At 43.0% G+C, this 17,329-nt stretch overlaps 1 protein-coding gene across 1 annotated transcript in view; it reads left to right on the forward strand.

Moving 5' to 3' along the window:
• The first annotated feature begins 270 nt into the window (after nt 1–270).
• Nucleotides 271–17,329, forward strand: part of SHPRH (SNF2 histone linker PHD RING helicase) — a 123,348-nt gene continuing 106,289 nt past the window's right edge. Inside the window, exons 1-3 of the mRNA XM_056567320.1 lie at nt 271–452; nt 9,084–9,708; nt 17,085–17,214. Coding sequence (XP_056423295.1) covers nt 9,103–9,708; nt 17,085–17,214 — 736 coding nt within the window. The 5' untranslated portion in view covers nt 271–452; nt 9,084–9,102. The remainder of the gene's footprint in view (nt 453–9,083; nt 9,709–17,084; nt 17,215–17,329) is intronic.

Below are 17,329 nucleotides of genomic sequence, written 5' to 3' on the forward strand. Positions count from 1 at the left end.
TACAAATATGTTTAACTTTCTCGCACCAGTTGATTAAAAAAATTAAAATTAAATAAAAAAAAAGATGTTTTCCAGGGGTGAACTTCTTTACGGTGAAAATGGGCTGTAATCTTACATAACGTCAGCACTATTTACTACTTTCCTGCACCACAACAAAAGCCAGTCACATGGCTAGTCACATGCGCATGACGTCAGACACACAGCCCGCCTATCACGAGGCTTCTTTCACAGACGTCAGGCACGTCAGTCAGAGCCGCAGTGTTATTGCCTGTTGTACATGCAGAGCGCTGATTGGGCAGCACGTTAGGGGCGGGGCTGAGCGTCCTCGCTGCTTCCGGTTTGTAGTGATGTATAGCGTGGACATGGACGAGCGGTGCGGCTGCAGCTGATGGTTACACAATGGCTGTGTGGTACTGGGGAGCGTGCGCACTGTAGGCTTCTAGTTTATCCGGGTAAGTTCTCTCCTATTTATAAGGTGTCTGTGGACTGCAGCCCTATATGGCGCTGCATTCTAAGATGCCCATACATCTGTGTTTCCCAACCAGTGTGCCTTCAGCTGTTGCAAAACCACAACTCACAGCATGCCCAGACAGCCGAAGGCTGTCTGGGCATGCTGTGAGTTGTAGTTTTGCAACAGCTGAAGGCACACTGGTTATGAAACTCTGCCATACAGTATAACTTCACTGAGTGACTTTTCAGACTGACCTGCATTGTTTATATGCGATGACAATCTGTCAAAATGCCAACATATACCGATGTGTACCTGCGCCGGCTCTGTGGAGTTCAGTGGAAGGAATGTAATCTAAGGGTATGTTCACACAGCGCGGTTCCCCTCCAATTTTGGCTAAAACTACAAAGGGGCGACAATTCCTAAATTTATTGCAGGATAATTTTATGGGCCAGTTTGTGGAGGACCCAACAAGAAGTGATGCCTTGTTGGATCTGATCATTTCCAACAACGCAGAGCTGGTTGGTAATGTAACTGTGCGGGAAAACCTTGGTAATAGCGACCACAATATAGTTACTTTTGACTTAAAATGTAGAAAACAAAGACAGGCGGGGAAGGCAAAAACATATAACTTTAAAAAGGCAAATTTCCCTGGGCTGAGGGCTGCACTACAGGACATAGACTGGGGGGAGGTGTTCTCAAATACTGATACAGAAGGTAAATGGGACATCTTTAAATTAACTCTAAATAACTATACAGCTAAATATATACCAAAGGGGAACAAATATAAACGATTGAAACTAAATCCTACATGGCTGACACATGATGTTAAAAGAGCTATAAACAGCAAAAAAATAGCCTTCAAAAAATACAAATCTGATGGGTCAGCGATAACATTTAAACAGTACAAGGAGCTTAATAAAATCTGTAAAAATGTAATAAAAACAGCAAAAATTCAAAATGAGAGACAGGTGGCCAAAGAAAGCAAAACTAATCCTAAATATTTTTTTAGATATATAAATGCAAAAAAACCAAGGACAGAGCATGTGGGACCCCTTAATAATGATAATGGGGAGGTTGTCACAGGCGATCAAGAGAAGGCGGAGCTACTGAATGGGTTCTTTAGTTCTGTATACACTATGGAAGAAGGAGCTGACATTGGCCAGGTCAGTGCTGGTAACACATCATGTAATGTACTGAACTGGCTCAATGTAGAGATGGTACAAGGTAAGTTAAGTGATATAAATGTAAGCAAATCCCCAGGACCGGATGGACTACACCCAAGAGTTCTTAGAGAGGTAAGTTCAGTAATATCTGTACCCCTGTTCATGATATTTAGAGATTCTCTGGTGTCTGGTATTGTGCCAAGGGACTGGCGCAAGGCGAATGTGGTGCCAATCTTCAAAAAGGGCTCTAGGTCTTCCCCAGGAAACTATAGACCGGTAAGTTTAACGTGCATTGTGGGTAAATTGTTTGAAGGACTTATAAGGGATTACATACAGGAATACATAGGGGATAATTGTATTATAAGTGATAGCCAGCATGGGTTTACTAAGGATAGAAGTTGTCAAACCAATCTAATTTGCTTTTATGAAGAGGTGAGTAGAAGCCTTGACAGAGGAATGGCTGTGGATATAGTGTTTCTGGATTTTGCTAAAGCATTTGATACTGTCCCTCATAGACGTCTGACAGGTAAGTTAAGGTCTTTGGGTTTGGAAATTTTAGTTTGTAACTGGATTGAACACTGGCTCATGGATCGTACCCAGAGAGTGGTGGTCAATGATTCGTACTCTGATTGGTCCCCGGTTATTAGTGGTGTACCCCAAGGTTCAGTACTGGGACCGCTGTTGTTTAATTTATTTATCAATGATATAGAGGATGGTATTAACAGCTCTGTTTCTATCTTTGCAGATGACACCAAGCTTTGTAGCACAGTACAGTCTATAGAGGATGTGCATAAGTTACAAGATGACTTGGATAGACTAAGTGTCTGGGCATCCACTTGGCAAATGAGGTTCAATGTGGATAAATGTAAAGTTATGCATCTGGGTACTAATAACCTGCATGCATCGTATGTCTTAGGGGGGATTAAACTGGCAGAGTCACTGGTAGAGAAGGATCTGGGTGTACTTGTAGATCACAGACTACAGAATAGCATGCAATGTCAGGCTGCTGCTTCCAAAGCCGGCAGGATATTGTCATGTATCAAAAGAGGCATGGACTCAAGGGACAGGGACATAATACTCCCCCTTTATAAAGCATTGGTACGGCCTCACCTGGAATATGCTGTTCAGTTTTGGTCACCTGTCCATAAAAGGGACACTGCGGAGTTGGAAAGGGTGCAGAGACGCGCGACTAAACTAATATGGGGCATGGAACATCTTAGCTATGAGGAGCGATTAAAGGAGTTACAATTGTTTAGTCTTGAGAAGAGACGTTTAAGGGGGGATATGATAAACGTATATAAGTATATTAATGGCCCATACAAAAAATATAGAGAAAAACTGTTCCAGGTTAAACCCCCCCAAAGGACGAGGGGGCACTCCCTCCGTCTGGAGAAAAAAAAGTTTAGTCTCAAGGGGCGACACGCCTTCTTTACCATGAGGACTGTGAATTTATGGAACGGTCTACCTCAGGAACTGGTCACAGCAGGAACAATTAACAGCTTTAAAACAGGATTAGATACATTCCTGGAACAAAATAAGATTAATGCTTATGAAGAAATATAAAATCTCATCCCTTCCCCAATGTCGCGCCACACCCCTACCCCTTGGTTCCCTGGTTGAACTTGATGGACATGTGTCTTTTTTCGACCGTACTGGCTATGTAACTATGTAACTATGCTATGAATTGCGGAATTTGCAGAAAATTTTGATGGAATTTCTGTGTTGTCTAAGCACAGAATTCCACCGAAATTCAAGCCCCATTGACTTCAGTGGGATTCGGCCGCTAAATATAAGACTGGTCTTGTATTTTTGCAGAAAGCGGACTTTCCACATGACTAGAGAATCCGATTTTAAATCAATGGGCAGTATATTTTGGCTGAATTTCCATTGGAATTCTAACGTGAAATTCCACTTGAGTATTCCGCCCTGTAAACATACCCTCCATAAGGGGAGAATTATCGAAACCTGTGGAGGCAGGTGGTGCAGTTGCTCATAGCAACCAGTCAGTTTGCTTCTTACATTTTTATTTAAAAGCCTCTTTTAAAGGAAAGCGGTCATCCTGTTCATCCACACTAAACCCAATACACTGTTTCAGGGTTGTGGAGTCGGAGTCGGCAAACAATGCTCCGACTCCGACTAAATTTAGATTGGTATAATAACAATATAAAAATAAAAAAAATTACCAATTCTCAAACAGTTATAATTAATGACTTCTCTACTGTAAGAATAAAGACCAATGCAGGCAGTGCCTCACGTAACCGAAAAACGAACACATTAAGTGACCGTGAAGAAGCATGCTTTTCATGTGCTGTACTATATGGCACGCAACGCACAATTAGGAGCGGCAATATTTATACTTTCCATAGTGTTGTGTCCTGCTGTTACAGGGAACCCATGGATAACCTAGCCTCTCACTGATAAGGGGTTAAGTAAATGTTTTTTGCAGGACTAGAGACACTTGTATAAGTGAAGGGAATGGAGGGTCAATAGTTCAAGACTGAAACTGTAAACCATTGGAAAAACTGCTGCCATTCAGCTAAGGCTATAAAAACTTGTAAACTTGATTGTTAGCTTAAAGGGGTACTTTGCCCCTAGACATCTTATCCCCTATCCAAAGGATAGGGGATAAGATGTCAGATCGCTGGGGTCCCGCTGCTGGGAACCCCCGGGATCTCCTCTGCGGCACCGCACTATCATTACTGCATGGAGAGAGTTCGTTCTGCACGTAATGACGGGCAATACAGGCGCCGGAGAATCGTTATGTCATGGCTCCGCCCCTCGTGATGTCACGGCCTGCCCCCTCAATACAAGTCTATGGGAGGGGGTGTGGCGGTCGTCATGCCCCCTGCCATAGACTTGCATTAAGGGGGTGGGTCATGATGTCACGCTTCTCTGTCCCCTGTATCACCCGTCATTACGCATAGAGCGAACGCGCTCTGTGTAGTAATCAAAGCGAGGTGCCGCAGCGGTGATCCCGGGGGTTCCCAGCAGCGGGACCCCGGCGATCTGACATCTTATCCCCTATCCTTTGGATAGGGGATAAGATGTCTAGGGGCGGAGTACCCCTTTAAACATGACTATGGGATTCTACTAGGGAAATCATCTTTTATAATAAATGCCCCTTCCTAGATCCTCCCACTGCCCTATCTTCAGCACCAGATCAGCACACAAACTGTTCAATACAGTAGACTGTTGGCTTCCCAGCCAGTAGTCCTGTGGTAATGACATGTATGTTGCCTTTCTTTCCTTCAAAGGAATGTATAAAATACATTCGCATATTGATACAGAGCAGTCGGAAGTACAAAAAAAGAACATTTATCTACCGACTCCACAGCCCTGCATCGGTTTATGGTGCCGGTGAACAGTAGAACGTTACGGGGTCTCTAACTAATATACATACCTGCAGTCCGGCACCCGGTCCCTCTGAAGATCGTCTTTTCCATGCTGAATTGCGTGCTGGAGGCGGGCCTGCTGGCTGTTTTTGAATATTCATGGGAAATGGTCATGTGAGCGCTCACGTGACCAGTGCCTATGCACATTCAAATCCAGCCAGCAGGCCCGCCTCCAGCACGCAATTCAGCACTGGAAGAAGCCGATCTTCAGAGGGACCGGGCGCCGGACTGCAGGTATGTATATCCGTCAGAAACCCTGCACTATAAACTGGTGTATTGGGTTTACTGTGGGTGAATGGGTGACTGTTTTTCCTTTAAAAATGAAAGAAGCAATCTGGTTGCTATAGGCAATTGCACCACTCTTCCTCTACACAGATATTGATGATTCTCCAGTATAGTTACTATGCTTGGCCTATACATGAATTGGTCTGCGGACAGTGGTCAGTTTTAAGGGATTTAATGCATTATTTGCCCAGCGCTGCACGGAAATGCTCTGTACTTCTCTATCCCCCTGCCTAACACAAAACCAATTAGTGAAATGTTTCCCAACCAGGGTGCCTCAAGCTTATGGAAAACAACAACTCCCTGCATGCCCGATCAGCTGGAGGCACCCAGGTTGGGAAACAATGCATTAGCGGGTTAAGCGGGGAGAGAGAATCCAGAGCGTTTCTCCCTGTTCCGTTGCATGCAATGATGCTTGACAGTCTTTGCAACCCCCTCACCCCACTAGTTTCCAGGAACGTCTCTGTTCTCCTGCACCAAGCATAGACCAGAGAAGAGGGGACACCAGATCACTGCATGGAATAAGGGTGAATATGTATTTTTGAGCATTATGGGGAGATTTATCAAACCTATGCAGAGCCCAAAGTTGCCCATAGCAATCAGATTCTTTTTCTTTCTCAGAGGCCTTTAAAAAAATAAATAAATTATTGGTTGAAATGGACAACTGGTCAACTTATCTTCTGCACAGGGTTCAATAAATCTTTCCCCAGCTATCATGCCTTTGGCTCTCATATCATGAATCTAGAAGCCAACAAAAAAAGTTAGGAGCCAGGATGGCGCACACATCTTGATATCTCTGTGTCATAATCATTAGTGTCCGTCCCCTCCTCCATCCCTCCCCTGCCACAGCCAATCAGCAGACTTGGTGGTCATGCTCAGTACAGAGCGTAACTGCCGAGTCTGCCGATTGTCTGTGGTGGTCATCTGATGTCCGCTCCTCATGCATATAGCTGGGGCCAGAGGCAGAATGAGGGATCAGCGCAGGAATGGCGGCGGAGGTAGGTGAAACAGTATTTTTTTATTTTTTTTTTAACAGATGGCTATCCTATATTGGAAAGAGCTGACAAAAACCTATGCGCCACAAAGAAATTCTTACCCACCATAGCGACCTGGCGCCTTGGATTTGTCAAGCCTTAATTTTGAGGAAAAAAATGTTGCTGAAGAAATGCTTCAAACTGGGGCTAGACTTCCGAGTGTTGTGTGAGGCATGCTGACTGCAAAAGATAACAGGAAGGGTGGAGCAGTTGTCCATAGCAACCAATCAGAAAAAAAAATAATTAAAGGCAGGGAGGGGGTTAGGGATAGATGAGTAATAGGCAGGGACAGAAAAAAGAAAAAAAGTGATGGAGGGAGCTACCCTTTAACGACGCAGGACGTAAATGTACGTCCTGGTGATGTGGTACTTGACGCACCGGGACGTACATTTACATCCTGAGCATAACCGCGGGCATCGGAGCGATGCCGGCATCATGCGCGGCAGGTCCCAGCTGTGGATCGCAGCCAGGGACCCGCCGGTAATGGCAGACACCCGCGATCCCGCGGATGTCCGCCATTAACCCCTCAGATGCCATGATCAATACAGATCACGGCATCTGCAGCATCGCGGTCACTTAACAGGATGATCGGATCGCCCGCAGCGCTGCCTCGGCGATCCGATCATCCTGCACGGCAGACGGAGGTCCCCTCACTTGGCTCCGCTGCCTTCCGGGAGTCTTCTGCTCTGATCTGCCTTCCCGCAGACCAGAGCAGAAGATGACCGATAATGCTGATCAGTGCTGTGTCCTATACATAGCACTGAGCAGTATTAGCAATCAAATGGTTGTTATAAATAGTGCCCTATGGGGACTAGAAGAGTGTAAAAATAAAAGTAAAAAAAAAAATGTGAAAAACCCCCTCCCCCAATAAAAACGTAAATTGTCCCATTTTCCCTATTTTACCCCCAAAAAGTGTTTACATTTTTTTTTATTTTATATACATATTTGGTATCGCCACGTGCGTAAATATCCGAACTAATAAAATGTAAATGATCCCGTACGGTGAAGGGCGTGAACGTAAAAAAAAGTCCAAAATAGCAGCTTTTTTATAACATTTTATTCAAGAAAAAATTAATAAAAAATGTAATAAGTTTTGTATAAGCAAATATGGTATTAAAAAATACAGATCACGGCGCAAAAAAATGAGCCCTCATACCGCCGCTTATACGGAAAAATGAAAACGTTATAGGCCTTCATAATAGGGGGATTTTAAACGTACTAATTTGGTTAAAAAGTTTGAAATTTTTTTTTTTCTTGCGCAACAGTAATAGAAAAGTGTATAATCATGGGTATCATTTTAATCGTATTGACCCAGAGAATAAAAAAAACTTGTATTTTTTTACCATAAATTGTACGGCGTGAAAACAAAACCTTCCAAAATTTGCTAAATTGCGGTTTTCTTTTTAATTTTCCCACACAAATAGTATTTTTTGGGTTGCGCCATACATTTTATGGTGAAGTGAGTGATGGCATTACAACAGACAACTGGTCGCGCAAAAAACAAGCCCTCATACTAGTCTGTTGATGAAAATATAAAAGAGTTATGATTTTTTGAAGTGGAGGACAAAAAAACGTAAAAATTAAATTGTCTTAGTCCTTAAGGGGTTAAAGAAGCCTTCCCAGCTGAAATTATTGAAGGTGTATACTCTAGTTAGGCCAATAATCACTGATCAGCACTTTCTACACAGTAGATGGGACTGGAAGCAGTGTGCCACTCTTTCTGTAGCAGTGGTGCAGCGTTACTGCTGCTAAGCTACCATTTACTTTCATGCCCAGTGCAAAAGGTCATCGGTCATTTCAGCCCGGAAAACCAACTTGAGCCTGCATTCACACCTCGTTTTTTTACATACGGGTGCCGGATCCGGCTGGGGGAGAGGAAATCGGGCGCTCCCATACCCCAGTCGGATCAGCCCGTGACTCCATTTACTTTTAATGAGCCGACCGGAGTCAAACAGTGACTGGTCGGCTAAGTTTTGACCCGTATCCGGTTTTGGACCAACCTAAAATTTTAGTATACTACGGTTTTAGGTCTTGTCAGGAAACCGCATACGGGTCAAAACTGAGCCGACCGGAGTCACCGTTTGACTCCGGTCGGCTCATTAAAGTAAATGGAGTCACGGGCTGATCCGGCTGGGGTAGGGGAATGCCTGTTTTTCCCCTCCCCCAGTCGGATCCAGCACCCGTATGTGTAAAAAAAAAAAAAAAATAATAATAAATAAAAAAAAAAAGTGTGCATGCAGCCTTACTCTGCACAAAAATAAATGTTTTCAAATCAACAGGTGCCAGTTGGTTAAACAGATATGTAAATTTAACTTAAAAATGTTTATCCTTTCTGTACTTATCAGCTGCTGTATGCTCCAAAAGGAAGTTGTGTCGTTCTTCCTAATCTGACCACAGTGCACTTTCCTGCCACCTTTGGTTCTGTTAGGACCTGTCCACAGCAGGAGACATTTGCTTCTAATCTGTACAGTTCCAGACAGACAGAGGTGACAACAGAGAGAGAGCGAGCACTGTGGTCAGACTGGAAAGAACTACACAACTTCCTCTGGAGCATACAGCAACTGATAAGTACAGAAAGGGTTAAGATTTTAAATAGAAGTAATTTACAAATCTGTATAACTTTCTGTCACTATTTGATTTAAAAACTTTTTTTTCGCTCTGGAGTACCCCTTTCTTCTTGGGTCAGATATGGTTGTTAACAATGAATTTATCTTTATAAATTCTGTTGTGCCTATGTAACATTATTTGCTTCTCTTTGTAGTTCCAAGTGTAAACACAAGATGGCAGGTCGCAGGAAACGTGCGCCTCCAGTCAAACTGGATGATGGAGCAAAGAAACAACTGTCTTGGAACATGCATGAAGACAGGAGGAATGACGTAACACTAGAGGAGGATGGGGGACCTGCTGCACTAGGCACATCTTTTTCTTTAATAAATGATAGTACTGAGACATTGTTATCCACATGTGAGACAGAAGGCCCAAGTACACAACCACAAAAAGAAGAGAGTAAAGACATCAAGGCCCCATTTTCTGTTGATCTTAATCTGATAGTTTTGCCTGGTCCTCATGATGATGGCTTCTGGAGAGCTTTGCTCGGTATATTCAGTCTTCATGTTTCATCTGGAAAATATAGTGCTGCAGATTTTCATGAGTGTAGTTTTACATTGACTAGTTCTTCTTCCTTACCCGCTCAGCTTTTGCTTTGTGTGCGTGAATCAGATGTAGATGATGAAGGGTCTAACCAAGACTCCAGCAAAATGTGTGCAGAACAATTTCTTGAAGTTGAAACTTCACTTGATGGTCACATGATGGGAGACCTGATGTGGTTGCAGAAGAAGAAGCTTATTGCACTTCATCAAAGGACAACCCAACATAATGAGCTTGAGGTAATCGAATATTTGGTTGTCTTAGAGCAGCCAAGTTATGTTGCAAGCTGGTTCCTCCAGAAATACAATACTGTAGGTATTAGATTAGATGAGGCTTTCAACTACATTGTGCGCAGAAATTAAAGGCTGGTATGGTGCCAACAATAAAAAAAAAAAGAGAGAAAAAAAGTTGGGTGAAACCAAACCTCAATGATTGCTCCTTTACACCATCCACAGAGGAGGTGATCCTGCTCTTCTTTCAACACAAAAATTGCCCATAGATAGGGGAAGGGTCCTACAATATTACCCTTATTGTCCCCTATCCACTTAAACATAACTTTTATTGTTTGCTAAAATTACGTAATATGGATACAAAAAAGTTTAAAATTGCAGCACCAGTGTTTATATAGAACCAATGAATCCAGTGGAAGGAGCTCTAGACAAATAGAACCCAAAGAATATAGTCATAAGGCACAAAATGGATTTGAATATATGCAAACCCTAAGAGATTGCGATGCAGATATGCCTAGATACTTCTAGATGTACAGTTATTGATCAACTACTTAATGGTTATGAATGCATCCTAATGTGCACTTATGAATATGCACTAGTGCTTAATTGCCAAATAGTCCACACTGATAGAGTTTGCCAAACGTCCATGTATAGTTATAAATGTACACTAGTGTCCACAGATGTGACTATCGGTGCTATTAGAATGTCAGTTTGTATCATCTTATAGAGATTAAGTAGTGTATATAACCAGTAATGCTCGTGCATCTGCCGAATGCACGGCCACTGTATCTCCACTAAAAATTGAAATAAACACTGGGCTGCTAACTAAAACCTTAAAGGCCGTTACTTCCTACATGTTTCGCCACTGCAATGGATTTATCAAGGAAGAATATTAGCAGCCTGCTCTTCTTTGTCTCTATCACACCTTCAGAAGCAACACATGGACTGGAGTAAAATAAATAAATGTTTACACTAAATAAATCCGCTTTAGGATTAAACATGTCAGTTGTTGAGGTGGATTTTGCCATTTAAGTCAATGGAACTTTTAAAATCTACATAAAAAATGACATCAAAAACATACAATTTTTTTTTCTTACCTAAAAATAAATTGCTTTAAACTATGTAAACATACCTTTTACAATATCTTTTACCCAATCTCTCTCACTTTCTTGATAACTTCACTTTCTCTTTCCTCTCCATAGTCTTTTATAAGCATGTAATCTTATCCATCTCAGGACTGATTTTAACATGTGACTGAGTTTGGTGGTTTGGGGAAGAAAAGCAGCCTGTTAAGTGGAGAAAGGTATTTTGCTCTGATAAGATTAGTAACCATATACAAATAAAAACTATGGCTGATGGAGTGCTAGGCAAAAGAAGAAAAATCTCTTCTTTACAGAAAGGCAACAGCCACTCGCATCCATTCTGATGACCTGTGATTCAGGCAGTGTGGAAGTGATGACAGGTTCTCTCTTTAAAATGTATAGATTTCCTGTTTTAAAGGAGTTATCCAGTATGAAAATAAAAAAAAATTATTTAAAATAAAAAAAAAACATCCCCTAGCTGCAGGATACAGCGTTCCTGTATCTCCAGCTCTCCCATAGAGATGACACTTGTGGATATGTAATACAATTTTTTTTTAACCCCTTAAGGACCGGGGTTTTTTCCGTTTTTGCACTTTCGTTTTTTGCCCCTTGCCTTTAAAAAAATCTTCACTCTTTCAATTTTGCACCTAAAAATCCATATGATTGCTTATTTTTTGCGCCACGATTTCTACTTTGTAATGACGTCAGTCATTTTGCCCAAAAATCTACGGTGAAACGGAAAAAAAAATCATTGTGAGACAAAATTGAAGAGAAAAACGCCGTTTTGTAACTTTTGGGGGCTTCCGTTTCTACGTAGTACATTTTTTCGGTAAAAATGACACCTGATATTTATTCTGTAGGTCCATACGATTAAAATGATACCCTACTTATATAGGTTTGATTTTGTCGGACTGCTGGAAAAAATCATAACTCAGGGATGTGGAATTCCTATCGCCCGACGCCCGGGACTAGCAGTTTTGGGCACCGGGCAGGTGAATTTGTCCGGCCCTTAGCCCGGGCTAGCAGGGCCGGACCTGACAAGTGCGGTGGCGATCTGCAGTCTGTATGGAGCGGGCTCCCTACTCCTGCCTGCTCCATACTCTGTAGCCTGTGTCCTCCGAAGCAGAGCAGGGGAGATGAGAAGCTGTGTATTTGTCTTCTCTCCCCTGCTCTGCAAACGTGCGGGGGGAGATGAGGGGGCGTGGCTTCTTGCTCCCCGTGCAGACCTGCGTCCTCTGCCTTGGCTGTCCGGGCATGCTGGGAGTTGTAGTTTTGCAACATATGGAGGGCCACAGTTTGAAGACCGCTGCATTAACCCCTTCCATGTTAAAGTTCAAATCACCCCCTTTTCCTATATAAAAACATGTAAACATAACAAAAATAAACATATTTGATATCGCTTCGTGCGTAATTGTACAATCTATTAAAATATAACATTATGTATCCCGTACGGTAAATGTAAAAAAATACCAAACCACAGATTTGCAATTTTTATAATATCCCAGAAAAAAAAGTTAAAAAGCGATTAAAAAGTCAGATCAATACCAAAATGGTACCGATACAAAAAACAGATTATAGCGTAAATACAGCCTGGTATGCGGAAAAAAAAATAAAGCTACAGGGGTTAAAAAATGGCAATTAAAAAAATTAGAGAGAGTTCAGAATTAGTAAAACATGACGTAAACGATACAAATCTGGTATCGCTGTAATCAGGCGCCTAAAGTATGAAACTAACATGTTACCTCAACCACAAGGTAAATGGCGCAGAAAAGAAAAACACCAAATCTGCTAAATTATCTTTTACTATTTCAATTTCACTTCCCTTTAATATATACCGTATTTATCGGCGTATAACACGCACTTTTTAGGCTAAAATTTTTAGCCTAAAGTCTATGTGCGTGTTATACGCCGATACACCCCCAGGAAAGGCAGAGGGAGAGAGGCCGTCGCTGCCCGCTTCTCTCCCCCTGCCTTTCCTGGGGTCTAGAGCGCTGCTGCCGGCCCTTCTCTCCCCCTGGCTATCGGCGCCGCTGCCCGTTCTGTCCCCCTGACTATCTGTGCCGGCGCCCCATTGCCGGCGCCGATAGCCAGGGGGAGAGAAAGGGCAGTGGCACCCATTGCCGGCGCCGCTGCCCCGTTGCCTCCCCCCATCCCCGGTGGCATAATTACCTGGGTCGGGTCCGCACTGCTGCAGGCCTCCGGCGTGCGTCCCTGGCGTCGTTGCTATGCGCGGCGCCGCACCGTGCAGGGGGAGAGAAGGGCCAGGGGGAGAGAAGGTCCGGCAGCAGGGCTCTAGACCCCAGGAAAGGCAGGGGGAGAGAAGCGGGCAGCGACGGCCTCTCTCCCCCTGCCTTTCCTGGGGGTGTATCGAGGGTATACACGTGCACACACGCACCCTCATTTTACCATGGATATTTGGGTAAAAAACTTTTTTTACCCAAATATCCTTGGTAAAATGAGGGTGCATGTTATAGGCCGGTGCGTGGTATACCCCGATAAATACGGTGTATATATATAATTTTTTTTTTTTTTTTGGTTCAGAGAATATGTTATTGAAAAATTTAAAGGTGTCATTATAGTAGGCAGTTGTGGCTATTATAGGGTAAGGAGGAAAAAATTAGAGCGTAAAAGCGAATATTGGCCGGGACAAGTGGATCGTCATGAGGGACAAGTAGATTTTGCTCCATTTTAGTCCCGTGGACAAGTAGTTTTTTATAAAATTTCCACACCCCTGTAACTTCATGCAGGAAAATTAATACGTTTAAAATTGTCATCTTCTGACACCTATAACTTTTTTATTTTTCCGTGTATGGGGCGGTATGAGGGCTCATTTTTTGCGCCGTGATCTGAAGTTTTTAACGGTACCATTTTTGCATTGATAGGACTTATTAATCAATATATAAAAAGTGACCAAAAATGCACTATTTTGGACTTTGGAATTTTTTTGCGCGTACGCCATTGACCGTGCGGTTTAATTAACGATATATTTTTATACTGTGGTTTTTCATTTAATTTTTATTTTTTTATGGGAAAAGGGGGGGGGGGTGATTCAAACTTTTATTAGGGAAGGGGTTAAATGATCTTTATTCCCTTTTTTTTTTTTTTTTTTTTTTTTTTTTTTTTTGCAGTGTTATAGCTCCCATAGGTATAACCTTACATACACTGATCTTTTACATTGATCACTGGTTTCTCATAGGAAACCAGTGATCGATGATTCTGCCGCTTGACTGCTCATGCCTGGATCTCAGGCACTGAGCAGTCATTCAGTGATCGGACAGCGAGGAGGCAGGTAGGGACCCTCCGGCTGTCCTGTAAGCTGTTTGGGATGCCGCGATTTCGCCGCGGCTATCCCCAACAGCCCACTGAGCTAACCGGCACTTTTTACTTTCACTTTTAGCTGCGTGGCTCAACTTTGAGCGCGCAGCTAAAGGGTTAGCTTTGAGCGCGCGGCACCGCGATCAGTGCCGCACGCTATTAGCGGCGGGTCCCGGCTTCACTATGACGCCGGGCCCGCCGTGATATGATGCGGAGTCATCGTGGGACCCCGCGTTATATCACGGGAGCGGGACCAAGGACGTACTCATACGTCCTTGGTCCTTTAAGAGGTTAATATATAATGGATTACTCCTTTAAAGAGGACATGTGTCCTACCAAAAAAATGAGATACTTCCATTAAATAGCCCTGATGACATATGTGTCCTGATTACAAATCTTTCTACAGTTTCTTAATATGCACTTCCATTCCTGAAATATGATGGTTTATCGTTCGACAATTCAGGGAGTCACCAGGTGTGAGCTTAACGGGGTATTCCGGGCAAAAACATCTTATCCCCTATCAAAAGGATAGGGGATAAGATGTCTGATCGCGCGGGCCTGCCGCTGGGACCCCCCGCGTTCTTCCTGCAGCAGCCCGCATTCTATGCGTAGCTGCGTCTGCATTTTTGGAAACCGCCGGGCTTCCGAGACGGGGAAGTGACATCACGCGACGCCCCCTCCATTAATTTCCATGGGAGGGGGCGTAAGGGCCACAATGCCCCCTCCAATAGACATGAATGGAGGGGGCTTGGAGTGACGTCATGTCCCCGTCTCGGAAGCCTGGCGGGTTCCGAAACTGCAGACAGCTACGCATAGAATGCGGGCTGCTGCAGGGAGATCACAGGGGGGTCCCAGCGGCAGCCCCCCCGCGATCAGACATCTTATCTCCTATTCTTTCGATAGGGGATAAGATGTTTTTGCCCAGAATACCCCTTTAATTTAAAAAATGTGGAGTTAATATCCGGTAATGACACACAATCACTCCATGCTCTACGTGCCATTCAGACGTGCTGGTAGAAAACACAGTACAAGCACATATATCAAGCTTTGTAATATATGTTATCAGAGGACGATTCTTTTTTTCTCCCCTTATCAGTCTCCCCCAACAGCTCATCATTCACTCTGAAAAAAAACTCAAGCCTGTTTTACCTTCACAAAATGGACCAGCTCACTGGGAGATGTTACATTCTGCCCATTCAAGTCTATTAAGAAGGGAAAGGGAGTAGATGGGGAAGTGGCTGGAGAGAGCCAGAAACAAATAGACTACCAAGGGACCAATCAAGTTAATTGTGTTAGGGCATGGTCACACGGGCAGGATCTACTGTGAGTTATTTGCTGTGAGTTTGAAACACAGCTGATTTTTTGCAGCCGATTACATTGTATTCAATGTATTCTGCTACAAATTTTCCTGCACAGTGCCTTTGTCTCAGTGGGGAAACTTGGAGTAGATCCCGCCTGTGTGAACAAGACCTTAGATCTCTCTCCAGCTGTTAATTTACATCTTAAACTGTTAAAGAGGTACTCCGGTGAAAAACTTTTTTTTTAAATCAACTGGGGCCAGAAAGTTAAACAGATTTGTAAATTACTTTTTAAAAAAAATCTTAATCCTTCCTGTACTTATTAGCTGCTGAATACTACAGCGGAAATTCTTTTCTTTTTGAAACACAGAACTGTCTGCTGACATCACGAGCACAGTGCTCTCTGCTGACCTCTCTGTCCATTTTATGAACTGTCCAGAACAGCATATGTTTGCTATGGGGATTTCCTTTTACCCTGGACAGTTCCTAAAAATGGACAGAGATGTCAGCAGAGAGCACTGTGTTTCAAACGGAAAAGAATTTCCACAGTAGTATTCAGCAGCTAATAAGTAAGATTTTTTTAATAGAAGTAATTTGAATATCTGTAACTTTCTGGCACCAGTTGATTTAAAAAAAAAAAAAAAAGGTTTTCACCAGAGTACCCTTTTAAGGACTCCAGTATAATGTCCTCCATGCTGCTGCTGCTTTAAAGGGGTACTCCGGTGCTTACACATCTTATCCCCTATCCAAAGGATAGGGGATAAGATGCCTGATCGCGGGAGTCTAGCAGCTGGGGACGCCTGTGATCATGCACACGGCACCCCGTTTGTAGTCAGTCCCCGGAGCGTGTTTGCTCCGGGACTGATTACGGTCGACTGTAGGGCCGGCGGCGTGTGACGTCACGGGAGGGGGCTATCATGCCCCCTCCCGTAGGCTTGCATTGAGGGGCGGAGCGTGACGTCACACGCCGCTGGCCCTGCGGTCGACCGTAATCTGTCCCGGAGCGAACATGCTCCGGGTCTGATTACAAACGGGGTGCCGCGTGCATGATCACGAGCGTCCCCAGCTGTGGGACTCCCACGATCAGGCATCTTATCCCCTATCCTTTGGATAGGGGATAAGATGTGTAAGCACTGGAGTACCCCTTTAAACATATAAGGAGCAAAATCCTGTCTTCTGTGTGTGCAGTGTATAGCAGATGACCTAGAGGCTCAGTGACCTCTGAAAATTAGAGAAATGGCCAAGAATAGTGCTGCTTCTCATGGCCAAAAAAGGCAGCTTATCCTTACCTGAAATAACAGATATGAATTCAGTACAGTTTTGTTGTAGCATTTTTTTTTCTGTGCAGTTTCCTACACAACTATGTTAAAATAGTGGTGAACATTAATAACTACATTCACTTTTATAAAATCTTCCTTGTGTTATTTCTACATGATACCTACACTACTAAAATACCCTCAGCTCTTTGCACTCCTTTTTTAGTAGCTTTGTCTGGTTGTCCCCAGATAAACCTCTTTTTTATATTACTAGTTTTGCTATTTTTTTTCCCACTTGTGTCTAATACTTTAGCTATTGTCTAAAGCTGCTCAGTCATGCTTTCTGTAAAAAAAAAATAATAAAAAAAAAAAAGTCTCTGTTCTATTTTTTTTGTAGAGGTATCTACTTTTTTTTTATCTACTTTTTTTTATAGGTTGGGATCTATTTGTTAGAAGCCTGTTTATCCAAACCAGAATTTCTCAGTGAAGGACACAGAAGAATGAAGAAATCTTGTCTTATTTTTCAAAAGCTGATGGAAAAGTTCTATAACTTCACAATACCAGGTATTATACATATTATAATAATTAAAAAAATTGCAATGATTACAAACATGAAATAGTGAATGCTTTAATGTCAAGAAAATGTCACCGCTTCAATGCAAATATTTTTATTCCTTAT

This window comes from Hyla sarda, chromosome 3 (genome assembly GCF_029499605.1).
Source record: "Hyla sarda isolate aHylSar1 chromosome 3, aHylSar1.hap1, whole genome shotgun sequence".
In the NCBI taxonomy this organism is placed as follows: Eukaryota; Metazoa; Chordata; class Amphibia; order Anura; family Hylidae; genus Hyla; species Hyla sarda.